General features: G+C 47.2%; 1 protein-coding gene across 1 annotated transcript in view; it reads right to left on the bottom strand.

Annotated features, from left to right (window-relative positions):
• The window catches only part of CDH13 (cadherin 13), a 1,023,138-nt gene extending 996,924 nt beyond the window's left edge, over positions 1-26,214 (bottom strand). Inside the window, exon 1 of the mRNA XM_068992038.1 lies at positions 26,110-26,214. Coding sequence (XP_068848139.1) covers positions 26,110-26,154 — 45 coding nt within the window. The 5' untranslated portion in view covers positions 26,155-26,214. The remainder of the gene's footprint in view (positions 1-26,109) is intronic.
• Between the last annotated feature and the right edge of the window lie 471 nt (positions 26,215-26,685).

The raw sequence follows: 26,685 nt of genomic DNA, 5'->3' as shown, positions 1-26,685 counted from the left end.
CAGAGGATGAGATGGTTCTATGGCATTACCAACTCAGTGGACATGAATTTGAGTAAATTCTGGGAGTTGGTGATGGACAGGGAAGCCTGGCATGCTGCAGTCTGTGTGGTCACAAAGAGTCAGACACAACTGAGCGACTGAACTGAGCTGAAATATTACTTATCCCAGCTCAGTGGCAAGCTCCCATTTGCAGCTGCTATAAACTAACAGGAGACAATGGCCAGGAGGAGGTCAGATGCAACACAAGACAATAGAGAATGCTTTGGGAGCTATGATCAGAGCAATCTAAGAAAACTCACTCCTTGGAGACCCTTCTTCGGAGCTAATTTGTCTGAATATGAAGGATACAATCAAAGTAGAATTACAGAATCCTCACCATACACACACACACACACTAAAGGAAAAATATACACTTTTTTCCATAGAACTTTCTTTTGTTAAGTATCTATTTGATACTAGTCGTTGTGAATACAAAGAGAAACAAACACAGTGAGCATCCATTCAAATGAAGACAGATAATCATGGCAAACCATCATTTCACCCACCATGTGCTGGGTGGAGTCCTAAACTGTTTTCATATAATGTGATCCTCACAGTCACCCTTTAGGATCAGTTATTATTACTTGATAAACGTAGAAACTGAGACACAGAGAGGTTAGATAACTTGCCTGAGTTCAATCGCCTAATATGCAATAGAGGTCTAGTTTAAACCTAGGCAGCCTACCTCCACTCTTAATCATTGAGCTATACTCTCTCTTGAGACACGTGAGAAAGAAGTAAGTGTATTAGAAAGCAACCAAGATAGGATTTATCCCAGGTATACAAGTTGGATTAATACGCAAAAGTTGATGAATGTAACCCATTCATACAAACAGGCTCAGAAACTAAACCACATGATCATATCAATAAACACAAAAGAAAGCAATGGAGCAAGGACAGTCTTTTCATCAAAGACTATCCAGCTGAAACAACGGGATACCTACACGCAAAATATCAAGTCTAGACACATATCCTACATTCTTCACAAAAACTAACTCAAAATGGATCAGAGACCTAAAAACATGAAAAACACAAAACTGTAAAACTTCCAGAAGATAACATGGGAGAAAACGCAGATGGCCTCGGGTACGGTAATGACCTAGACATAACACCGCAGGTATACTCCAAGAAAGAAAGAGTTGATAAGCTGGGCTTCATTAACATTACTTCTGTTCTGCCAAAGATACTGTCAAGAGACTGAGAAAGTAATCAGCAGACTGGGAGAAAATATTTACAAAAGATAAAGGACTATTATCCAAAATTGCAAATACCTTTTTAAAATTTAATAATAAGAAATTAAACAACCCCATTAAGAAATGGGCCAAAGATATTAATAACCCTTCACCAAAGAAGATATACAGATGGCAAATAAGCACACAAGAGATACTCAACATTTTATATCATTAGGAAAATGCAAACTAACACAACATTGAGATACCACTGCACGTCTATTAGAATGGGCAACATTCAAACCACTAACAGCATCAAATGCTGATGAAGATATGGAGTAACAGGAACTCTCATTGCCACTTTGGAAGACAATTCGGCAATTTCTTACAAAATTAAACAAACCATATGATCCAGCAATGGCACTCCATGTTATTTCCCTAAAGAACTGGAAAACTTATGCCCATGCAAACCCCTTCCCCCCCACACACATAATAGCTTTATTCATAACTGCCAAAATTTGGAGGCAAGCAAAATGTCCTTTAGTAGGTGAATGGGTAAGTAAGTTGTGGTACATCTAGACAATGGAGTATTATTCAACAATAAAAAGAAATGAGCTATTAAGCCATGAAAAGACATAGCATAAACTCAACATTTACCAAACGAAAAAAGTCAATCTGTAAATGTATGACTCTAATCATATGACATTCTGGAAAAGGCAAAACTGTGGAGATGGTTAAAGGGTCAGTGGTTGTCAGGGATAGGAAGGAAGGAGGGATAAAAAGGCAAAGCACAGAGGATTTTTAGGGAAGTGAAACATTCCATAGGATACTAAAATATGATTACATATTTGTCAAACCTGTATAATGCACAATACCAAGAGTGAACCTGAAGTAAACTGTGGACTCTGAGTGATAATGATGTATTTATCTGGGTCCATTAATGATAACAAATGCATCAATCTGCAGTGGGAATTGAGTAGTGGGGGAGGCTGTGCGTACACGGAGGCAAGGAATACATGCAAAGCCTGTCTACCTTCCACTCAGTTTTTCTGTGAATCTAAAACTGCTCTTTAAAGTAAACTTTATTTACATAGAAAACAAACTTACAGTTACCAAAAGGGAAAGGGGAGTGGGGAAGAGATAAATTAGGAGTTTAAGATTAACAGATATATACTACTGTAAATATATAAAACAAATGAACAACAAGGTCCTAATATATAGCACAGGGGACTATATTCAATATCCTGTGATAATGTATAATGGAAAAGAATATGAAAAATAATATATATATATATATATGACTGAATCACTTTGCTGTATACCTAAAAGAAACACATCAGTGTAAATCAACTATACTTCGATAATAAATAAAAATAAAGTCTATTTAAAAACTGAAAAAACAGATGTAGCTAGGTGTAAACCTGTCTCCATCCAACCTCCTGCCCAAACGCAACCAGATGCACCCCTACCTCTCCAGCCGTGCTGGGCCAGCTGCCATTCACTCTCCGCCCTGTGCCTTTGAACCTCTCTGCTTGGAATCCCTCTCCCCAGCCCCATATCCCCAGCTTTGTTTGTTCATCTCCAGGGAGGCTCCTACTCCCAGCTCAGACATCACCTTTGGCTTCCCGACCCCTACGGGGCCAAGATGCTTTCTCTGTACTCCCAAATTAAAGTCAGAGCACCCCACCAGCCCAACACTTGCCATTATGCACATTACCTCTCTGCTTAATTCTGCCTCTCCTGGAGACAAGTCAGGGTCTAAAGTGGGTGTCTAGGCATCCCAGAATCTCATACAGAACCTGCCACATTTCAGGTGCCCACTAAATGCTAGCTGGAACTTACAGCGCTTGAGTAGTGGGCTGTTAACCCTAAGGCATCCTGTTTCCACTGCTTCCTATACAGGTGACTGTGCCTGCTCTGAGCCTTAGTTTCCCCACTGTAAAGTGAGGAATACTAATAATAGCAATGTCTATTTCATGGGTTGTCAGAAGGACTTGATTAAAATCGGAGAAGGAATTCAGAAAGAAATTTTACACATGTAAAATTAACATGTGTAACAAGACTTTGGCCACCTGATGTGAAGAACCAACTCATTGGGAAAGGTCTTAATGCTGGGAAAGATTGAAGGCAAGAGGAGAAGAGGGCGGCAGAGGATGAGATGGTTAGACAGTATCACCGACTCAATGGATGTAATATGAGCAAACTCCAGGAGATAGTGAAGGACAGTGAAGCCTGGCCGTGCTGCAGTCCATGGAGTCGCTAAGAGTCACACAGGACTTAGCGACTGAACGACGATAACAAAACAAGAAAGCAAGGAGAAGGTGAGCTTTTTCAGACTTCTAAATAGCTTTCGGCTTCCTCTATGCACATAGTAACAGATGATGTCACAGCCTTGCCCTCCCTCCACCAATAGCTTCCCATCACTCTCAGAATACTATCCAAACTCTCCCCACGGCCCAGTCTGTCTCCTGATCTCATCTCCCTTTCTCAGTCCAGCCACCATGGTCACCTCGCTATTTCTGGAGCACAACAGGCATGTTCCTTCTTTGGGGATTTTACACTTGTTCTCTGATCTGCCTGGCATATGCTGGCCCCCACAGGCTCACACAGCTCTCTCCTCCACAACAGGCAGGTCTCAGTTGAAATGTGCCCTCTTGAGGGGAGCCCCTTTCCCTCCCTGCAACCCTCCACCCCTATGGAAAAGAGCATCCTCATTACTTTATCCCTGACAGTGCCTTGGTTTTGCAGGGCACTTATGACTAATGGACTTTCTTTGGTTTGCTTCTCCCACTAAAACCAAAGCCTTATAGAGGCAGGAGCTCGGTTATGTCCATTGCTGCTTTTTCGGTATTTAGAACCGTACCTGGCACAGGCCGGGCAATCCACAAATGTGGTCAATGAATGCGTGAATGAATATGTGAACAGATGAATCCCCAGAGACAGTGGGAAAGGGAGCAAAATTGTCTTGCACTTCCTTCCGAATTCTTTCTCCACTTCCCGCAGCACATCAAGTACTCCAGAGCCAAGAGAAGCGGCGCAAGGTGGAGACCGCCAAGCCCACGGCTTATCCGCTGCGTAGCCATGGCCTTAGCTACTGCACCTGCGTAACGGGCGCAGTCTTAGGGCCCACTCAGTGCTGTCAGAACAGATGCGGTGCTACAAGGAGAGCCCTTAGCACAGGCTACATGGCAGCCCTTACATCTTCCCAATGGTTCATGTTATAATCTTAAAGCCTGTTCTGACCCCTCTCTGAGACCCCTGCCATCCAGCATGCAGGGGACTTGTTCTGCATATGGAAAAAAAAAAAAAAACTATTTAAATCCTGGTTCCTCTTTTTAACAGTACAACATTCACATCTTACCCACAGCCTGCTCCCCTGGGGATGTTTGCCCCCCAGTAAAGGTTGTCAAACATTTTAAATGTTATTAAATTGTCCAGTAAATGGGAATGCCCAAAGCAGAGAGCCAGTCAATCAGGATTATTTGAGAGCTTCAAAAAGACAGAAGGAAACAATTATTAGGTTTAAGAATATTGTGTTCCCTTTCCTACACAGCCTTTATCTAAATCTTCGTTTAATTGGCAGCCTTCAGCACTGTCAGAATTGCATTCTGAGAAGTAGGAGAAGTTTTCAAACATTTATGCAATGTTATATGCTTGGCTCACAGCTGCTGCTAGGAATGATCCCTTCTGCCAGGGATTTGGGGATGCGATATCAGTGCCACTGCAGGGACTGGGGAACTGACCTTGAATCAAAGAAGACACTGACACCACCATGTAAACTCAAACACATCTTCTGAAGTTTGAGGCAGAGAGAATAGGACCTGCAGCCTCCCCACACTATACAGGTGGCTCCTTGAGGGCAAGAGTTGGTCCCTTCTAGCTGATATCCTCAGAACCTCCCCGACTGCCTTGACATATCGTGGGCATACACAGATGTTTCTGGAATGGCTAATGAGGATCTTTGTGGTTTTATGTAAAAATAAGAGAAACCAGCACTCAGGCCCAAGGGTTTCTGAGGGGTTCTCACCAGAGGCTGGGTTGGCTGGGTTGGCTGGGTTGGAAGAGAAACTTGATTTCTTCCCATCTCTTCCCCTAACAACTACCCCCCACCACCTTGCAGTTCACCAACAAGTTTCATGTATGACCAAAGTTTCAGGAGGATTGTATGATACCTCCCGATCTTTCTGTCTGCTCCTCTCCTCTCTCGGTGCCTTAAATGGGGCCTTCAGCCTTCTTCTTTGGGACTATTGCAAAAGACACCTACACTTCTCCCATTCGCAACCCCATGCAGGAACAAACATGTTGAGTGTTCGAGGCAGTGCTTGACATTGTCACTCTGCTGCTTACAAATCTCCCATGGTGCCTGCTGTTTTGGGGACACTGTATCTGTGAAACAGTCCGGAATCTCCCCCTGCTGACCTCACCTACTACAGCCCCGCTCACTGGGCTCCAGCCACATCAAGCAACTCACAGCCCTCCCAAGCCCCGACTGCCAGCTGCCTCCCCTTCATGCCTTCCTTCTGCCTGAGGGCTTTGGGCAAGCACATCCCACCAGTTTTCTGACTGCCTGTTTCCTGCTGACTCCTCCTGGCCCAGTTCGAATATCCGAATATCCGTCCTCTGCCCTAGAGAGCCTTCTTCAGTCACCTCACTATCCTCCCCCAGGCAAAGGACAGCCACTGCTCTGTGCTCCCAAAGCCTGAAGCCGATAATCATTCCTTTCTTTATTTTTTTTACCTTAAACTCTACCATAGTACTACTGGGGGCTTCCTGGGTGGCTCAGTGACAAAGAATCTGCCTGCAATGCAGGAGACATGGGTTCAATCCCTGGGTCAGGAAGATCCCCTGGAGGAGGAAATGGTGACCCACTTCAGTAATCCTGCCTGAAAAATCCCACGGACAGGGGAGCCTGGCAGGCTACAGTCTGTGGGGTTGCAAAGAGTAAGACACGACTGAGCTCGCACATACACACATGGTACTACTTTGCACAGGGAGTGTGCAAAGCCTCAGTATGTAAAGTTCAGTATTTTCCACAAGGTGTCATGCAACTGGGGTCAAAAAATAAAATACTGTCAGGCTTTTAGAAACCCCCTCCTGCCTTCTTCACAACCACGTTGGAAAATTGGCTGGTGATACTTAGCAAAACTAAATGATTTTCCAAGTGGATAAATGGTCCCAAGTCCTTTCATCCTGTCTTGACAATGTTGACTGTTTAGTCTGTTTCAACTTGTGAATCATAAGACCCCTTAGGGACTATGATTCTGTTACCTCCTTATTACTGTTCCTATCACAGAACTGGCATATGATAAGTTCTCTATAAATGCTGACCAAATGAACGAGTGAATGAATTAAATGAATGCATGAGAGAGAAAGGTAAAGGACAGGCACTCTCAGTTTGGATAATGGTCTCGGATTTCTTCCGATCGATGCTTTGTGCACATTCCTCATTTGGAAGCCTCGGTAGTGGCACGATTCTGGGTTCCCATCGAAACTCACAAAAGACCAGATGTCCTCTAGAGATTGTCAGAGAAAAAAAAAAGGGGGCTTAAAGGTCATCTGTTTTAATCAGAAAAAAACAGAATTCTAGGAAGAGCAGGCTAGTTAAATTGGTTTGACAGTCAACCTCAGCAGCAAATGCAGCTTCCAGCGTCTTCCTAGATTGGTTCATTTTCCAAGATCTGTGATTTTTAAATGAGGAGTAGGATCAAAGGTCAACCTTACCCCCTGGAGCACAAGCTAAGTGTGTTCTGTAATCACATCACAGAGCAAGCTTCAAAAGCCCACAGTGTAGTGACAGCAACCACCTGTCTATCTTCACACCAGATGAATGGCTTTCTGATGCCATTAATCAGAAAGGTAGCTGAATAAAGAGCAGCCGATGCTTATTTAACCAAGCTCTCCTCATCCTGTCACGAGTGAGAAGCACAGACACAGTCCTGGCCCAGGTGGGAAAGGAAATCTGCTGGAAACTGCCAGAAGCCTGTTATTTCCTGTAACCTTTCAGAGCCTGGAGGTGTCACCAGTGACAGTCAGGAATGGCAAACAAATAATGCTTTTCCAAAGCACAAGACCCCAGGGAAATGGAGATCCAACTCCACAAGGTACCCCCGCCTTCCCAGAACCTGAGGCTGGTTCGGAACAATGGTCTCCCTAGAAAATGCTGTAGTGTTAACATGTCCTGAGAATTGTGCTTTGATGGCTGTGCCTGGCAGAGGAAGGCAGCAACAAAAGGTCGGCCTAACAAGTTGTTGCTTTCAAAGTGCAAATCGGAACTTACAGCCTCCAGGAAGATGAAAGTTCAGTTCAGTTGCTCAGTCGTGTCCCCAAATTTGTTCTGATTGGACAGAGCTGGTCCTGCCAAAAGTCTGTCATGTCTGATCTTCCCTCCAGGCCAGGATCACATTGACAGCAGCCTATTCAATTGTCAACACCAATGACCCATCCTAAGTCCGAAGGTCCAAGGCCAGAATCACTCTGCCACTGAACCTGCTGGGAAATCACCTGCTGTAGTTTCTGCTGTCGGAGGCACTGCAAGGAGAGGCTGCGGACAGCAGGGCAAACCCGCAGGGTGGGGAGAACGGGGAGCTACCAGGCCCAGCTCTACTCCCCATGACTTCCAGAATGGCTTTCCTCCAAAGCCTTCCCCTCTCTGAGCCTCAGTCTTCTCATTTGTAAAGTGGGAAAGCCACGCCTTTCTGATTGAGAACTGAAATAATCCACAGCAAACTTTTTCCTCTGGGCTTGAGAAAAGGAATTTAGTGAACCAACACCACCTCTCTTCCAACACAGCTGCAACAATAAAGAGTCAGGAGAACCAGATTCGAGTCCCGATTCTGCCAATCATTTGCTGAAGAAGAAAGGTCTCTGGGGCACAGGCCTGTTATGGCAGACCTCACCTGCAGGCTCCTGAGGGTGGAGCAGAGATGAAGGAAGACACTGTGTGAGCAAGCCCCACAGACGGTGAACTCCTCATCTCCAAGGTGGGAGGAATCAGTAACTCCCACCTTCAGAGATTTGAACCAGACATTCCGTATGTAAATACTTAGCTGGAGTGCCTGACACAGAGATGATGGTCCATAAATGTTACTTTTTAACTGAAGTAATCACTAGGGTGTCATTTAATTAAATAATAATTGTTAGAACACAAATGATGATGATGGTTCTTAGCCTCACCACGAAAGCAAATTAAAGTTCTGCCCTTGGAGAGACTGTGTCAAGCTGACCACATCTCCCTGGGGCCCCATCTGCCGGCAGGGGATGTGTCTAATGAGGGGTGCTCTCTCCGACTCCGCCCCTACCCCCAAAAAAAACCATGCACCAGGTAAAGACCTGCAGCACCAGATAAGTCCCCTTAATACAGAGAGAAAGGTCATTCCAGCCTGGCAAAACACACCCCTCAATTTCACCTGTTGGTCTGTTTACTTTTTTAACTTTCAGCCGCCCTGCACCGCTGGACCTCCAGCCAGCCTGAACTGGTTCTCCTGCGGACTGGAACCCGGGACAGTGCCTCTATTGCCCAGCGTGCAGACTGATTTCTACACTGTGCAAAATCAATCCCGGCTGTGCAATTTCTCTGGCAGCTCAGCCTCGGAGGGAATGCTTCCTTGGCAAGTTCCCGGCTCACCAAGGGCAGGAGCGAGCAGGCTTGCCAGCAGCCAGCCCTAGAGAGGCAGGGAGATTTGGAAGGACAGGGACCAGAGAGCGGCGCTGAGTTGAACTTCATCCCACCGGCGGAACATTTGGGGGCTCAGATAATCCTGAACCGAAATAGCCAGGGTAGGGGTTACACTCAGGAAGGCTAAGTGGCTGGGTTAATAAGGCTTTTAGGATTCCTCATGCCGAGTCTGCAGAGCGCAGACTTCTCCAAGCATCAATTATAAGAGCATAAAACTTTCCAGAATGGAGAAAGGGCGCTGAGTTCACAATGCTTGCTGGGGTCTGATGGATCTTCATCTACCCCCTCCGAATCTTCCAAGTGCTTCATTACTTGGCTCCCTCAGCTATTCTGCAGTGCCTTCCAAACTCCTCCAAACTTCGCTTTAATGAGCAGCCTCTATTTATTAACTCTTTGGTCAAAAAGAAAAAAAAAAACATGAAACCTAATGCATCTCATTTCCTGCAAATTGCAGATGGTTAATCTCCATCTAATAAAGCTATGCATAGGGTGTTACACAAAATCTGTTTTCTCCTGAAGGATAGGAGAGCTGACCACTTGCTGTCCCCAGCAGCGTGCTGTTGGGCTTCCAGGTGTATGTTCTTAAGGCACATTCAGTGAGCGTCAGTTTCTTGATCTATAGCTTGGGACTGTTTCCCAAGTAATAGCATTTATTGTGATGATTAAGACACAAGATCCCTGAACTTCCCTAGTGGTCCAATAATTAAGACTCCACACACGTCAACTGCAGAGAGCACAGGTTCAATCCCTTGTCAGAGAACTAAGATCCCACATGCCATGAGTTGTGGCCAGAAAAAAAAACACAGAAATACCATGATCTCTGCCCAGTTTGACTATACAGTGTACCAGGCGTTGTGCTGAATTTTCCAGGCAAGAATACTGGAGCGGGTTGCCATCCCCTTCTCTAAGGGATCTTACCAAACCAAGGAATCGAACCCTCATCTCTTGTGTCTACCCGCACTGGCAGGCAGGTTCTTCACGACCACCGCCGCCTAAGAAGCCCCTGGGATGGAGCGGTCACTATTCCCCCCATTTAACAAATGAAGAAACTGGGACAAAGAGTTCTGAATAGGATTTGCTCAAGGTAAAAAGGCAGTGGGAGCTGAGAGTCAGGCCCGGGCAGCCTGGTGTCCTCCTTCTTAACCAGTAAGTGCTTTTCCTTTTCCTATTTCTCCTTCACTTTCCCACTCCTTCCCTTCACTCTCTGACATCCCTCCTCCTCCTGACGCTTCATCTGCTCCTTAGACTTGTGCCTGTCTTTAAGTTTGTACATGGTCTGACCAGTCATTTCCCAGGTGCCCCCCACAGGGTCCCGCCTCCCCCCACAATGCAGCTAAGCTGTTTCTCGACTGCAGCAGTCTTCTCAAAGAACACCAGTGGCCATTCCTTCTTCGCAGAATCTAGCACTTTCCCCAGCCCTTCTCTCTTTACCTTCTAAGAGGTCTGCAAGGTCCTCCTTGAAATTCCCTCTTTCCTACTTTGGCATTGTAATAGCCTGTATTTCTTCCCCCTCTCATGGTTACCAATCCATTCCTCCATCATCCATTCATTTATCTGTCCATCCATCCAGTTCATTTAACAATTATCTGAGCTCAGATTCTCTGTAAACTTGGACAAGTCGTTTCTCACCATCTATTACCTCACCTATAAAACAGAAATATTAAAAACATAGTTTACAGGATTGTTGTTAGGTTTAAATAAGACAGCAGATATAAGGAAATCTGGCTCAAAGAGGCACTCAACACATATTAGTTGTTTCGTTGCTAACTTTCTCCCAATCAGCCTTTTAAATCCTGAAATCATTTCTGGCATGCTTTCTCTTTCTTCCCCACCAGTCCATTCACCAGCAAGCCTCTAAATCTGGTCCTTTCTCTTCCACACTTCTTTTGACCTTCATTAGCTCACAAGCTGGACTTGTCTTGGGTTTTTCTGGACCCCATCCATCTTTCACACCACCCCCACATTAATTTTTCTGAAATATTATTTTTCACTATGCTACTCCCATCTTCAAAACCTCCACTGACTCTCTAGTATCTATTTATTCCATTTTTTTCTTCTTTCACTTTTCAAGGTTATTATGTTTTTCATTATAAATGTAATATACACACATCAATGGAGATTTATAAACTGAAAGGGGGGGAAATCACTCAGAAACCCATCACATGAACAAAGCTACAGTTAGCATTTTGAAAAATACCCTTTCAGACTCCACACCTCTTTTCCATATATAGAGACTTTTTGCTTAGTAAGAATCCTATTCCACACACATTCTATTCAGTATTCATTTCCCGCTTATGTGATTTTTTTCATGTCGTTGCTGTCTTCATAACTTTCCCCTTTAATGCCTGTGTAATATTCCATTGAGTCACTTAACCAGTTTCCATCTGCTAGAAATTTAGCTTATTTGTCAAGCACTTAGGAGAGCCAGGCACATGGCAAATACTCAATGAATGCTAGCAATCGTCATTATTTCCCATTTGTGCCGACACATATCTGCTGAGAAGTATTTCTGCAGGTCTTTTTCTGTAGCATTTAGCTCTCTGACCTCTTTAACTTCTCAGATGTGGATTACTGACTCAGATGTAGGTTCCTGGGCTTTACTGGTTTTGTGCCTTGTGATACTGATGCCAGCACGTGCTGACACCTGCCCACTGACAAGGCCACATCCCTCCTGGCTGTTCACTAATGGACCAGCTTCCACTGCAAGAACCTACAGCTCTTCCCTGAGGGCCTTCTCTGGAACAAGAGTCCCCTAGTGGAGCCAGCCGTCCACTAGTGCTCAAACTCCATGCCACCTGGGGCAGCTCCAGAACAATGCCCACCTAGATCTGTGGCACAGAAACTGGAGCCCCACACCCGTCAGGTGGGGTAGCTCCCAGAGGTCCCGTGTACCTGCAGGAGCAGCTGTCTGAGCAACAGGTGCTTCACGTAACTGCCTCCCTTCCTTGCATTGCTTCCCCACCCTGCTATGGCTCTCCCTGGCTCGTCTCCCACATGAAATTAACTGTGCTCAAATTCTCCTCTCAGAACCTGCTTCTGGAAGAACTCGGGCTGAGACTGTGACGCTTACAGGCAAGTGGTTAACAGCCATGCTAACACCTGTCCGTTTATCTCTTCAAAGAACCAACTTCCATTTTCTAAGGTCTCATGGTTTACTAGACCAGGATTTTACAGGGTTGTCCTGAATCCCCATCCCAGTCGTATCAGATAGATATCATGGCCTTCATTTCAAAGACCTGGCAGCTGAAGCACAGAGGGGTTAAGCAACCTTGTCCATGGCCACCCAGCCCTGCAGGGGCAGAGCTGGGATTCAAACTGTAATTCCACTTTCCCCCGAGGCCTGAGCTCTTAACCTACAGGGTGTCCTGCCAGGCACTGCCCCAGAATGGTATTAGGACCCTCCCCCGGGCCCTAGGCAGCAACTAACCTCCTTTCAGTTCATATGGATTTGCATATTCTGGGCAGTTCTTTCCATTCCACAGAATCATGCATTTTGTGTGGAGGACTGCCCAAGTCTGAATCTCAGGCTCAGAGCTAAAACGCTGTGTGACCTTTATCAAGTTCCCCTGGAATTTCTCCATCTGTAGAATGGAATTAAAATCATACTAGACATACCGCAGAGTCACTGGAGGGCTGAATGTGCTAACCAATACATCTAAAATACTCACACAGGGCTCAGCTCACATTCAGCACTACTGAGATGTCAACCTCCATTTCTGCCACGACTACGGATATTACTAGTCTGCTGTTCCTCTGCCCCAAAGCATGTGACTGGTGGTGGGAATCCAAAGGTGGACAGAGCACAAAAAAACAGAGCTCTTGCCCTCCCCCAGTGCACGGCCTGGTAGGGACTATATGATTGGGAAACCAGTTTATATGAATGCAAAGTCTTATCACATGCATATTTGACTTACAGAAATCCAGGTCTCTCACCGAAAAGAGAAGGAAAAAGAACAATTTAAATACTGCAATTAAATTCTGTAAAATTATATCGTGCATATATCCTTTACTACGCAATATATACATCCCTGCGTGCATTTATACATTGTTACATATTGATTACAGTAAGGGTTGCATACAAAAACCAAATACATTGTAATTTAATGGGCAACTTAAGAGATCTCAAGGTTAATGAAGACTCTGTGTTTGCCTTAAACCTTGACTGTATAATCTAACCCTTGGGTAAAATGTGACTCTATTGTGTGCCGACAATAATAATTCACAGTGATTCCAGATAAACGAAATCAGCCAACAAGTACCAGGTGGAGTCGGGTGTTAGGCTGTGGTAGGTTCCAGCTGATCAACGCCAATTTGCAAAGCACCACTTCTGCCCTCCACAAGTCCACAGAATCATTTTGAAAATAAACCACATAAACATACTCATAAGGGGTTGGTGAGTGGCAGAACTGGGTTTAGGAACCAGGTGGAAATGATCTCTCACCTACCAGCAGACAGGACAGGCAGACACGGGAAGGGCGGTGCTTTCTCCTGCCCCACCCTTTGCCCACCTTGTCGTTCTCCAGAGCACTCATCACCACCTGGCAGACACCATGTGTCTACCTGTTTCTTTCTTTCTGTCTCTCCCTCAACCAGTATGGAAGCTCACTGGGGCAGGAACTGTGTGTACACCATTTATGTCTGTATTCCCAGTGCCAAGAAGACATCTGAGTGCTTTGAAGGTAGTCAGTAAGATCTGTTGGTGAATGAATGGACGAAGGTAATAATTTAGACAACCTCTACTTTTCTCCCATCTTCTGTGCCCAAACACCCATAGTCTTTTCCTCCAATCTCAACTTGCTTATCCCTTAATTATTCAAAGGTAATGGGAAAATATTACACACCAAGAATGAGGTCCTAAGGGAGCATTCCAGGGCTTTGGCATACTGGTACCATCTAGTGGGAAAGAGCATATTTGCAGATGGGTGCTAAACTGAATTTGGAGGGTTGATAAAAACAACCACCACAACTGTTTTCTTTATCATTTCCTCTACCGAGGAAGTTTTCTGTAACTCACACCAATGGTGGCAACTGGAATCCCTTATAAACTCATGTTCTACCCAAGGCATACACTGCTCATCCAAGCACCTGCCGTGCCTCTTCATTTTTCTTGCTCAAGAACTTTTCCAAAATCATGGTTGCCCCCAGGGTCACAAAGGCTCAGCAAGGAAGACAGAAATTTTGGCGCCAGGGGCCACCCCTGACCGATGGACAGACATAGGTACCCAGCCTCCTATCCTGCAGAGGGACCATTCTAAAGTGGTCTGGGCAACCAAGGGCCTGGGCAACCCACTCCAGTACTCTTGCCTGGAAAATCCCATGGACAGAGAAGCCTGGTAGGCTACAGTCCATGGGGTTGCAAAGAGTTGGACAGGACTGAGCGACTTCACTTTCACTTTCCAAGGGCCCCTAGCAGCGGTGAGCCTCAGTTGCCCAGGACAATAACCAGCTCAAAGATACGCTTTTTAATTGGCTCCCCTTCTTTCTTGCTTCACAGTTCTGACTTCGTGAACTGGAATTATCTCTCACATCAGTTCCCCGCATCGAAGTCTGTGTCTGCATTACTATTTGGGGTAACTCAATCCAAGATACAGGGTCTAGCACCAATATACCTTTGGGTGATAAGAAAGCCTTCAGAATTAGAGTCAAGATACTTACTATAAAAGCTTAAATATTGTATATTTTAGAGCTGGTCTAAGAATTGCTTTCCATAGTTGACTCCCAGCATCTTTACCTTGATTTAAGTCGAGGAGAATCAACAGTGATTTGTGGTCCTAAAGAAGTATTCATGGAGACGAGAGACCAAGGAAAAAGGCCTGGTCTCTGTCCCTGGGCTCTGCTCTGTTCCAATTTGACCAACTGGTGAGATAGCTAATGGTTTAGACTAGAGGGCCAACAATCTACAGGCTGAGGGTCAAACCCAGCTCTGCCCGTTTTTGTAAATAAAGTTTTATCGGAACACAGGCCTGACCATCAGTTTGCATATTGTCTGTCGCTGCTTTTGTGAGGCATTGATAGTGCTGAGTAGTTGCAAGAGAGACCATATATTTACTCGATAGCCCTTTATAGAAAGAGATTACCTGCCTGTGGTTTAAACCACTGGTTGTCATAGTTTTGGATTCCCAAAAGCAAAATTTCAAGAAAAGCGAAAAATAGAGACTGGACAAAGGTTTGCCAACAGCATCTTACCACTAAGGACAAAAATGCCCTCTATGTATTAACCAACTGCATTTCAAAAATCATAGGGCATTTTAACCCGAAAAAGTAGAAAGGTCATAGCATCAGAATAGTGAACTTTCCATCCCAAGAGAGAGTAGTGGGTGAGCTCAGAACAACTGCCTAGCCCATTTTAACTTTTTTCCTACAGCACTATCATTTTCCAAAATTATCATGTTTACTTAGATTTGTTTTTCATTCTTTTTCTCCCTCATAAGAACATAGACTCCAAGAGGGCAGACAATCCTGTCTTTCTTAATCACTGCTGCTTACCCAGTGTCAAGCACCATGTTTAAGATACAGTTGCTGATCGGTAAATATTTGTTAAGTGAATGACTCGGTCAAGTGTGAACTGTCCAGACTGGGGCAGATATAAACATCCTGAGAGGCAAAAGGTAAGACCATTGTGTGGGTGGCGAGGGCTGGGACAGTGGGGGAGTGTGTGTATCTGGCACAGGGGCTCTGTGAACACCTCCTGCTCTATCTCCAGGACATGAAACAGTGCCAGCCACATAACAGGTACTCAACAGATGTTCAAAGAATTAGTGGCTACCCTAACTAAAGGCCCTTATACTGAATTAACAGGAAAAAGAAAACTCATCTGATAAAATGCAACTAAACTTCAGTTTGGATTCCCAGGTAGCTCAATGATAAAGAATCCGCCTGCCAATGTAGAAGATACAGGTTCAGTCCCTGGGTCGGGAAGATCCCCCGGAGGAGGAAATGGCAACTCACTCCAGTATTCTTGCCTGGAAAATCCCATAGATAGAAGAGCCTGACGGGCTACCGTCCATGGGGTAGCAGAGTCAGACATGACTGAGCGACTGAGCGACTGAGCGAGGCACAAACTTCAGTTTAGATTCAGTCCAATTGCAGCTCTATAGATCTGAGTGTCTGGATATAGCTACAGGCTGCATATTTCTCATTTGCCTATATATCGAGAAAACAGTGTTGCAGACAGTGGCACTCAGGAGGCACTGGCTTGGACAGTCAAGTCCTCGGCACTCCCAGAGAGGGATGCTGTCCAGCCTCAGGGCTCAGGGGCAGGCAGGAAACTACCAGAGAATTAACCTGCATGTTGGAATTAGCCTGCAGAGAAGTGGTGATCCTCACTGGGATGGCTGTTCTTGTCGGGGGAAGCTTAAGGTGTAGGTGAGTCATTTGTTCCTGGTCAAAAGCAAGGACTCAGCAATAAAGAATACAGATAACCCTGAGCTAAACCAGTTCTGAAGGTTGTAACTGGTAATCCAGAGAGGAGGTCTGGGTCCCAGGCCTCCTTTTAAAGACCGGGAATTCAAAAATAAGGTCGCTGCAGGCAGCCGTTTTGACTCCAGGAGAGTCAGAGAACGAAAGAGTGAAAGAAGAGAATTCTTACATCATTTGAGGGGACAAGGGAGCAAGTTTTTGTACATTAGGGAAATATGGAGGAAAATGGACATGCACAGAAATCAGAAAAACATGGGTTCAAACCCTGGTCCCAGTTCTTAGTGGCTGTGTAGCCTTAGGCAGATGACTCACCCACTCTGAACTTCTTTTCATCATATATAAAATGCAGACACGAATACTTGCCCCTAAGGTTTGCAATAAGAATTTGAGGTAAGGCATGTAACTGGTACTTAGCAATAAGTTATACAGCAAGTTTATTACAGTTGTTTTGATTTATTTTAAATAATATGCTCATGGTGTTGACAAGCATACCCACATACACACTGTCCTGATAAAACCTCCTGGGAATAGCTGCTGGGAAGAAACATCTAGAAGATATGATCCCACCAGATCAAATTATTTTATGAGGCCTAAAATCCCCAGGAGAATGATCCTTGGGGAGCCACAGTATGAGAATTGGCAAATCCTTCTCTGGGGAGCAAACTTAATTTTTTATTTTTCAATGTCTGTACAGTTTTAAGTACACAAGTATTTTTCCCCTGTTAGTTAGAGACTCAAGACCAAGGCCCCCCTGTACCTTCAAACCATAAAGTGCCTTGCAGCACCATGTGTTAAAGTTAAAGCAACCAGCGTTCCTAAACTCCCAGCATTAGCAATTATGGGATGAAGCCATGAGCATACATTTATTTAATGCTCACCAGCACCCTGCTAGGCAGGTATTGGTATTCTCCATTCTTGTCTAGACACAGGAGGAAACAGGAGAAGAGGGGGAAAAAAAGGATAATTGATCAGAGGTCGCACAACACACAAAGGCTGGGTCAGAATTCAGATTCGATTCTCAAAGCTTCAGAAGTCTGCCTGATGCTCCTAAACTAAGACTCCTCTGGGTCCCAGGGGACCAGAGGCCCTGACTCACCCCCAGAACTTCCCCTACTGAGGGCCAGGGCTGTGTAGTAGTACTCGTCTCTGGATCCCCAAATTAGCAGAATTCTTGGCACTTGCCAGAAATGAAAAATTATGGGGAGAGAAGAAAATATGGGAGGAAGAGAGAGGGAAGGAGAAAAGATGGAAGGAAAGGAGAAAGGGTAGTTTGCTCCTTCAACCCCGTTTTAGCTCCCATTGTTGTAGTAATTACCAAATTCATATTATTTCAGCTATTTATTTCTTGTTTCTTATTGGCGGCCCTCAGAAGACCACAGGATCCACAAGAACAGGCTTCTTGTCCATCTTGTTTACCTATGAACTCCCCGAATGCTTCAGTAAATACTTGGCATGTGGACGACTGTGCATCGCTCACCTTCTGAGGATAACATACCTGTGCTGCCTTTTTTCTGAGACAGCAGTTGTTATACTTTTACCGGGACACCACTGCCCAGCACCCAGCTGAAGATTCTGCTACTACACCAAGAAATGTCAGCATCGCCGAGGCTATATCCTATGCTGAAATGAAGGTCTGTGAGCATTCGCAAAGTGATTGCTGAAAGGAGTAGCTCATTATTTGCTTCATGTAGGAAATATTTCTAGTGCTGCTGATTGAATGTTCAAGAAACGATTAAAGGGCTTGGCAATGTTTCTCTCAAATATCTTTTGCATGAAAAGCCTCAGAGATTGGTTAATTATAGAGGCTACACATCAGTCACTCTAGGCAAGGGCACTGCCAGGCCCCGTGGTGCCCATCCCGGCTGCAAGCACGGACTGGTCTGCAGGCATTAGCATCACCAGGGCCTGGATGCCTCGCCTAAGGAGCATTGCTGCAGCCTGGCTCACATCTCCTTGGAGATGGCCCTCAGACCCCGTTTATGATGTCAAATACCTGGGTTCCTTGTTTGGGGCAAGTGGTTCCAGCTCTCTGTCAACTGGAGGAGTGAGAACTTAAGCTTGCATCTTTAACCCCTCCCTAGCCCTTGTCCTGCGATCTCAAACCCAGATGCCAAGCCCTGGCAAATTCTCCCCTAAATGTCTCTTGGACGCTCCGAGAAGGTTGTGCCTACTTCTCCCATCTGCACTGTCACTCCCTGGGTCTAGAGTGACAAGAGTCCCTGGATTCTTCCCATGATCGCAGGCCCAGACTGGCTCCTCCTCCGACTCATATCCAGTTCCATCCTCCAGCTACACTGCAGCCAAATTACCTTTTCAAAATAGAAATCTGGCCTTGTCACGCTGGACCCTCCCACGTTGCTTTCAGTGACTTCCCCATTGCTCCAGGACAAACACCCACATCCTTGAGATGGCTGACAAGGCCCTGGTGGGTCTGGCACCCCCAGGCGCTCCCCACACCCACTCTCTGGGTGGCAGTGTCTCCTGCACGGGGTTCCCCCACTACCCACACCCTGGCGTTCCTGAGGCCATAAGCCTCGCTGCTCCTCCGGGCTCTGGACCAAGCAGCAGGCCATCAGGGAAGCCTCCCAGACTCTTCATCTAGTCTGATGCCTTCCTCATATTCATGCATTCATCCATGTTTACTGAGGGCCTACTATATGCCAGGCTCTGTTCTAGGCCCTGGGACCCCAACCGTGATTCAATCAGATGACAACATGGGCTGTGACGGAGCCTGTATTTTAGTAGAGGGGAAAGACGAGGCACCGTCAAGTGAAACACATAGACCCACAGGATCTGACCCAACTGTGTTTCCTTCCCTCTAGCAGTTGTCTCTGTTTTGAATCATTTATTAATGATTCCTGCCAGGGAATATATTGGGATTCTGAGGCCCAAGAGAGCAGAGACTGAATCAGCCTTACTAACAGGTGTTCCTTGAGCACACAGTAGGGCCTGCCAGAATATCACAGGCATTTACTGAATCTATCTGGCCCCAGGTGAACGTCCCTGAGGTCAAGTTGTTCGAGTGCTTGGGGCTTAGGAGGGATGATTCTTCATATAAACCTTTAATGTCTCCCTCCCTGTGGACTCTCTGGCTGTAATTTTGAGCCAGAGCAGGAGTCAGCAAACTTCTTCTGCAAAGGGCCAAATAGTAAATATTTTAGTCTTTGTGGGCCATATGGTGTAACAACTCTGTTGTTACAGCACAAGCCCAGCCACAGACAATTATATAAATGAATGGTCTTGGCTACGTTCCAATGAAACTATTTATAAAAACAGGCTGCAGGCAGGAATCGGCCCAGAGGCCCGTAGTGTGCAGCCCCTGAGTTAGACGATCCCAGATGCCCGGCAGCCTACAGCAGTTGGAGGCTGTGCCTGTGTGGCCTAAGTCAGATGTGGGTTCCGCAGGCGGGGTCCTGCAACTCTCGGCAGACCCTACATCGATCGACAGGGCGATTATCTCAGCAGCTCCAGCTTCAGGCATTCATAGGCACCATCTCCCACGGCACATGGAAAAGCAAGTCCCTGCCAACCCCTGGGAAGGAGACTTTGGCCTGGAGGCCGGGTTAGGCAGGAGTGGAGGCTGCCGCACTCCTTGCGGGGTCCCCAGGCTCCCCCAGAGGCTGAGCTCACTTCCTGGCCCTGCCCAGGCATGTGCATGGCTGCGCTCAGCTCGGCAGCTGCTCCCTCCACCCCAGCCTGGCCCGGCTCCATTGGGAGACACAGGGGCTTTGTGCTTCTGTAGCAGAAGGGGTGACACTTGCTGAGGCCCTTTGAAATGAGACGTGACATGTTAAAACGCGCCTAATGCTAAGGCTAATTTTCAGGAATTTGACTTCTGCTGGCAACTGACAGAAGGAAAACAATCCCCTCCCCCGCCTTTTTTTTTTTTTGGTATATGTATGTAGTTATATTTACCCTGATCTTTGGGGTCTGCAGCTATTGAAAACAATACTTATCTGAGGCTCACCTGCTGGTGTGGGATGAGTGGACAGATTAGTCTAGTATTTATGGAGCCAGAGAACATTAATTGTAGCATTAGCACTGCATGAAGACTGTGGTGGGTGTTAACTGCTAAAAACAGTTATAAAAACACCACGCAAACTGCAGCTGGCACTAGAGGTGACAATGTCCCGCGTATAAAAGCACTCCAGACACCAGAGCTATGGAGCCAGCGTCACCCTGAGGTCATGAATGCTCTGAGTGTTAGCTCCGTGCTCCCGGAGTCCCCTGCAGCACTAAGGACCGTAGGGTGCCGCGGTGATCTGACAACGTGCTTACTGTGGGTGAGCAAGACTGCTGGAATGGCAACACCCAGGGAGCCACTGTGCCTCCAAGGCAGGGATGCCCTCGGTGTGATCCTCTGTGCAGCGCATTGGGGCCCACGTTCTCTCCAGGGGTCCCAGAGCCCCTTGGCTGCTGTCGCGTAACACTGTTCACGAGGCGCAGCACTCAGGTTGACTCAGACCTGCAACGTGTCACTTCTCTGGGGCTAACGATCCCACGTGAAACAGTGACCTGGGTGTTGCGATGCTCTGGGTGGCCCTTTTGGTGGTAGTAGCGTTCTCAGGGAGGAATGCCCCTTGGTCTTGTTCTTTCAAAGTTCACATCCAGGTGGTTCAAACAGAGTGGTCGAAAAGGGGCCCTTCCTTTTCAAATAGCCTATCACTGAAAGATGGGCAACATCAATCTGATCAAGCCCCCAAATGTGCAAAACCAGAAGCTCCTGATGCAAATGCCTACCTGGGCAAGGTGGTGAAATAAATGAGTACAGTGGAACGGGTGGGTAGTAGGGAGTGGCAGGGATTGTGGCCAAGTACAGAGGCAGGTCCTAAAGGGGGCAGCAGTGACTCAGCTCCAGGGAAGTGTGGCCTTGTGGGAATGTGTTCTTGGGCTGCCTGACCTTCTGACATTTTAAGAAATGCAGGAAACATGTTGTTGTTTTTTAAATATACAATATTCTACTTTTCAAAACACTGGGGCCAAACAGGATACATCCATGAGCTACATTTGGCCTGTGGCTTCTACTCTGCAACTTCCCCCTGCAAACAAGAGTTACAGAATTGGGATGAATGCCGTTCAGCCCCACCAAGCAGATATCTTGAAGGTTCAACCTGCTAAGCCAAAAGGTGACCCATTCATCTCCATGAGCCTTGCCTCAGTCTGCATTGCAAGTTTGAAATGTCATTTCTTCTCCCTAGCCTGCCCTTAGCTGTTTCTCTCAGTAGAGAAAGGAGGCACTTTCCCCTCTAACCCTAGAATAAACTTCATATCTGGTGAAGGTGCGGGGCTCCCACAGTCCAGCCAGTCATCACTTGTACAGTCTGTGCAGATATGGGGAGCCAGGCCTGAGGTCCCCAGAGGCTACACAGGAGACAAGTGGCAGAGAATTGTATTGGCAGCATCCTTCAGGAGGGTCAGAGTCTCCCAGGGGTGTGGGTACCTTGCTGACAGCTAAGTGGAAACAGTGCAAAAACCAGTGGTCACCTGATTGATTCTGCTCAAGTGATTATTGTAATTGGATGACAGGCCGCTACTTCCCTCTCCTTTTCAACTGGTGTTGCAGGGTGAGTGGACCTGGCTAATGATTCGCTTTTCTGGGCAGTGACCTAATGGGGAAGATTGCCTCCTTTCACACGTAGAACTGTGCCTGCTGTGTGTTTGGTTGCCTAAAGAACCAGAGTCAAATGCCAGGAAATTTCAGAACTTCCTCACATTTCTTATTGCATTGTCTACCAGGGTCTTCGAAACGTTCCCTGCTCTAACCCTCCGAGGGGATAGATAGTTGAAGAGTAAAACAGAATCACGACAATTGGGAAAAAAGGAAGGAAAGATAATTTGTGCAAAATGATAGGACTTCTCACTGGGGGAGCTTGTGGAAAAGAATTGAAAATAAGGAGAACACTTTAGTTTGGTTTTGATGGAGCTTTTACACTGAAATTCCTCAAAATATGAGAGGTAGACTTAGAATTTTGTAATGCTGTGGATGGAGCCCTCTTCTGGAGAAATTTTTCAACAGGTATTAAAACAAGATGAAAACACACAGAGATGAGCCCACACACAAACACAGAAATATGGACGACTGTTGGCTGTTGTCATTCAGATGTGAATTGAATCCATAGCTCATCCTTTTCTTTAGCTTGCACTATACAGAAGTTAACTGGACTCCCCAAGCAACTGTCTTTTGGAAGGAGGGAAAGAAAGATATTCTCAAGGAACCAGCTGTACTTTTACCTCAACAGTGAACTTCAGACTGAGACTCAACATTCACACCCCAATACTGGTCCTTTTAGATAATGCAGTTACTGAGTGCACTGGTTTGCTGGGCAATTCTGCTGTAACACAGAGAGGATATTTCTAGGGGGGAGAAAAAGATTTTATTTAATGGAAAACCCACGGGCTAAAGATAGAAAAGGAGAGAAGGGAGGGAGGCAGAGCGGGAGATATTAGCTAAGATGACTGTTGGGGCTCCTAATGTAGACTGTGGCATTACATAAATTCCAGATCACATATTCAGCCTTGCAGTTTATTAAATCTCTTTGGGGACTTGCTAAAAAAAAATTTTTTTTTTTTTCCCAGATACATGAACACTACCACTTTGCAATTCCTTTCACCACTTCTATCTCTGTTTCCCCAGCGCTCTTGGAATCTTACAGGCTGTCACATGTTGAGCCCATCTCAGAGCAAGAGATCCCTCGGCAATGCTCACAATCCTTCCTCCCCAACAAAAGGGCTCTGCGAGTAAACTCTGCCCTTAAAAGACAATACATGAAGTTGCAGGGGCATAAGAAGACACTGATTCTCATTTAACACCCTGAAAATCAAGATTCTGACTCCAAGAAAAACCTCCCCATCTGAAACCAACATCTCAGAATGCCATGGAATAGTTTTAGTCACTTCCCAAGCTCTCCAAACCTGGACCACTCCCTACAGTCCTAATTCTTGGGAGATTACTCATTCATTGTTGGAGCTTTTGGCTAGATGTGACACCCAAATCGGGCTGGGGGGTGGAGGAATCACATTTTGCAGTGGAATTTCTAGCTCATGCCTCTCTTGATTTGTTTTGCATTCATTATTTACCATAGCCAAATTCCAGAGGCCGCTTCTGGGACTGCCTTTCCCAAAATGCCCCAGGGTAGAAGAGAGGTGACTGCTTCTCTGCTTTGCCAGCTTCCAGCCATTGTTGCTTTGAATTCCTCTTCTCTCTTCCAAAATGCCTAAAACAGCAACCTAGCCAGTAAACTTACAGAGATTGATGGCTTCCAAAACCAGACCCAGTGTATTTCAACGGTGGTAGAAAAACACACACATACTTGCCTGAACACCACTAAGGCCAAGTGACTAATTTGCTTTATTACATTGTTTTTCCCCTTTCTTATGTTTTCTCTCTGCCTGGGGAAAGTTTTATTTTTGCTTGTAGGCTCAAAGGCTCCCAGACTCTCCCCACCTTTCACTATGTCACACAGAGCTTTGCACTTGAACTTCTTGCTGGTTAACTGATTTGCACCACAATGATTTCCCTGCAAGGTACTACTATTGCTACCAGGATATCAGTTACTGTCCTAAGGTGGACATTTGCTCTGATTATGAATAACAGTGTAAGAGAGAAATAAGCCTCTCAGGGAAGGCAACTGAATTCGAGGTGAAACCTCTGCTCCTCCACCCTAAAGAAACTGAGAGAGCCAACAGCCTTGAAAAGCCACCTGTGCCAGGCAGGTCCTGGGAGAAGAGACATACCAGTTGCTTTGCAAAAGGCATCATGTCAGCCCCTAGAGCACAGGAATTGCTGGGTGCTGTCGTGTGGTCTGATTTGCTCAGAGGAAGACAGAACCCTGGAATCCAAACTGAGGTCAGACATGTCCATGGAGAAGAGGGCTATAAAGTCCTAGGTCAGGTGGTGGTAAGGGCTCCCACACATGAAAAGCTTCCAGAGTGCTAGGCCTGGTGCTAAACGCATTACCAAGGACATCCTGTTGAATGCAATCCAATCTGCCTAGCAGTCCTAGGAAGGTGACAGAATTACTCCACCATGGAGAATCTGGAAGTTCAAAGAGACTAAGCAAGCTGCCCAGGTGGTACCACCAGCACACAGCAGAGGGGATCTGTCTGAATCAGAGATATGCTCTGAACCACCCTACTAAATTAGGATACACACACACACGTACACATATACACACACACACGTACACATATACACACGCCTCCTCAGAGATAGTGAAGAGTCCAGAAAGTCTAGAAAACTGGCTCACAGACAGGCATAGGATTTGTGGCAGGACTTAAAGCTACAGGGACCTCAAGAGAATCAGCCCAAAACCCTAGTAGGGAAGAGTATGACTGTAGAGGGCTGTGGATCCAGGGAAGAAAGCAGTCATGAGCTGGGAGAGGGCTCACCAGCCAGGCACCCTACTCTGTCTCCAGACACCATCATCCAACCTCACCCACCCCACACAGTCATTGCCATGGTTACCGCTTCCTGGGACACTGACCCATTTCCTAAAGTGGATGCCTCCCTGGTCCCCCCTCTCAGAAGGCTCCACTGCATCTTTGCAGTCCAGCTAGCCCCTGCCTGGGACTCCAGCGGCCTTACCCTCCCTACCCCCCACCCCACTCACACCCTCACACATGTGTGTGCCCCTTGCCCTGGCATCCAGCAGTCCTGGCCAGGAACTCGACACCCATTCCCAGCACCCCAAGGCACTCCTTCCCTCCTCTCTGCCTGGCCCTGCCCCCGATCTCATCCACCCACTTGTAGGCTGCCAGCACATGCCATGTCCCGTAGGCTGCCAGGAAGGCCAGGGGGACTGGGTCACTGTGCTGTCAGAAAACGGGCCCCAGAGCAGGGCTGAGCCTGCAGCCACCAGCACCTCCAGCCTGGCCTCCTTTCCCGCGCACAAACTTCCAGAGATCTCGGAGGCGGTTGCAGAAGGACCAAGTCTCCATCGCCCCCTGTCTCCCGGGTGGCCCGCCCTTCCCTGGTGCCTCAGCGCTCGGAGGGTTAACAGGCAGCTGCAGCCTGGTGGGCAAGGCTTGAACTTTTCTCTGCGCTCCGCGCCGCCCTCGAACACCGCAGAAGAGGCAGTCGAGGCTCGGGCGGTAGTTCCAGGGGGCTAGACAAAGCGGGAGCAAGAGGGAGGGGGCTTTGCGGGGCCTGCGCCCGGGCGAAGGGATGAGCTCGGCCCTTATGGGCCCGAGGTCAGGGAGGGAATGGACCCCGATGCGGGCGCGGCCGGCGCCTTTGAGCGACAGCGGCAGCCGGGCTGCGGCGTTCGGCTGGCCCGAGGCGGCTTCCTGCGCGCCGCCTGGCCGGGCGAGGGGGCCCGGGCGCCCCGGGAAGTCAGAGATACCAGGTCGGCCTCTCCAGCCCGGCAGCCCGCAGTCCGGACCCGAGCTGCGCTTCCCGGATCGGCGCTGGGTTGGGGGAAACCACGACTCCTTGGAGTCGCCTCCAACTGAGTCTCGCCAATGCATGAGCCCACAGAGGAGGCGAATCAAAGTTACCCCAGTCGATGTAGGCGAGAATGTCGCCCCTGCTTGCAAAAAAAAAAGGTCTCGGAGCTCTCTCCACCTCTCCTGAACGTACACACACACACACACACACACACAAGCCAGAGTGGGAGACCGCCAGCCCCCCTCCCAACCGCCCTAGGATTTCAGGGGCTGGGAATGACCTCCCTTTTGAGCCCGCGAGCTGTCTTCGCCGCCGCACCCGGAGTCTCCCAACCCTACGAAAGCCCCCTCGCCTAGCCCGCGCCAGGCAATCGGAATGCAGAAAAGGGGCTCGGGCGCGCCCAGCAGCCCCCTCTTCCCTACCTGGGACAGGAGAACGCACAGGAAGAGCGGAGTTGTCGGCTGCATTTTGCCCGACTAGAAGCGCCCGGCGGCGTTTTCATTCATGCACGCGGCTGCACTGAGCATATTTTCCGTGGGAGCCAGGCTTTGAGGAGAGGCTCTGCCTCGCCAGCCAGCCAACTTCCCAAATAGATCAGCGGCAGCATCACGAAAGCATTGGGTAGAGGCTGATGACCAGGACCAATGGCTTTACAAGACGGATTCCTTCATAAAGCTCCCTCGTTTTGCATGGCAGATGCGGGGCTAGCACCTCGCCTGGCGCGAGCCCCTCGCAGGAGGCAGCCAGTTCGGTTTTTTTGGACTGTTGGGGCCCAGCCCCACAAATCACGCTGGGCAACGCCAGCTGATGCCACTTTTCCAAAGAATGGAATTGCACCGGGAACTGGCGGCCACTTGCAGCCCAGTGCAAGAGATTCTCTTTATTAAAATGTTAATAAGATCCACTTTATTTCCAATAAATCAAATGAAATGACCCCAGCAGCTCCAGTCCTTTCTAAGCCTGGAAAGACTTGGCGGTGGATTTTTTTTTTCTTTTTC

This window comes from Capricornis sumatraensis, chromosome 20 (assembly GCF_032405125.1).
Source record: "Capricornis sumatraensis isolate serow.1 chromosome 20, serow.2, whole genome shotgun sequence".
Taxonomy (NCBI): Eukaryota; Metazoa; Chordata; class Mammalia; order Artiodactyla; family Bovidae; genus Capricornis; species Capricornis sumatraensis.
Note: the sequence above shows the minus strand (reverse complement) of the source record. Positions and strands in the feature narration are given on the sequence as shown.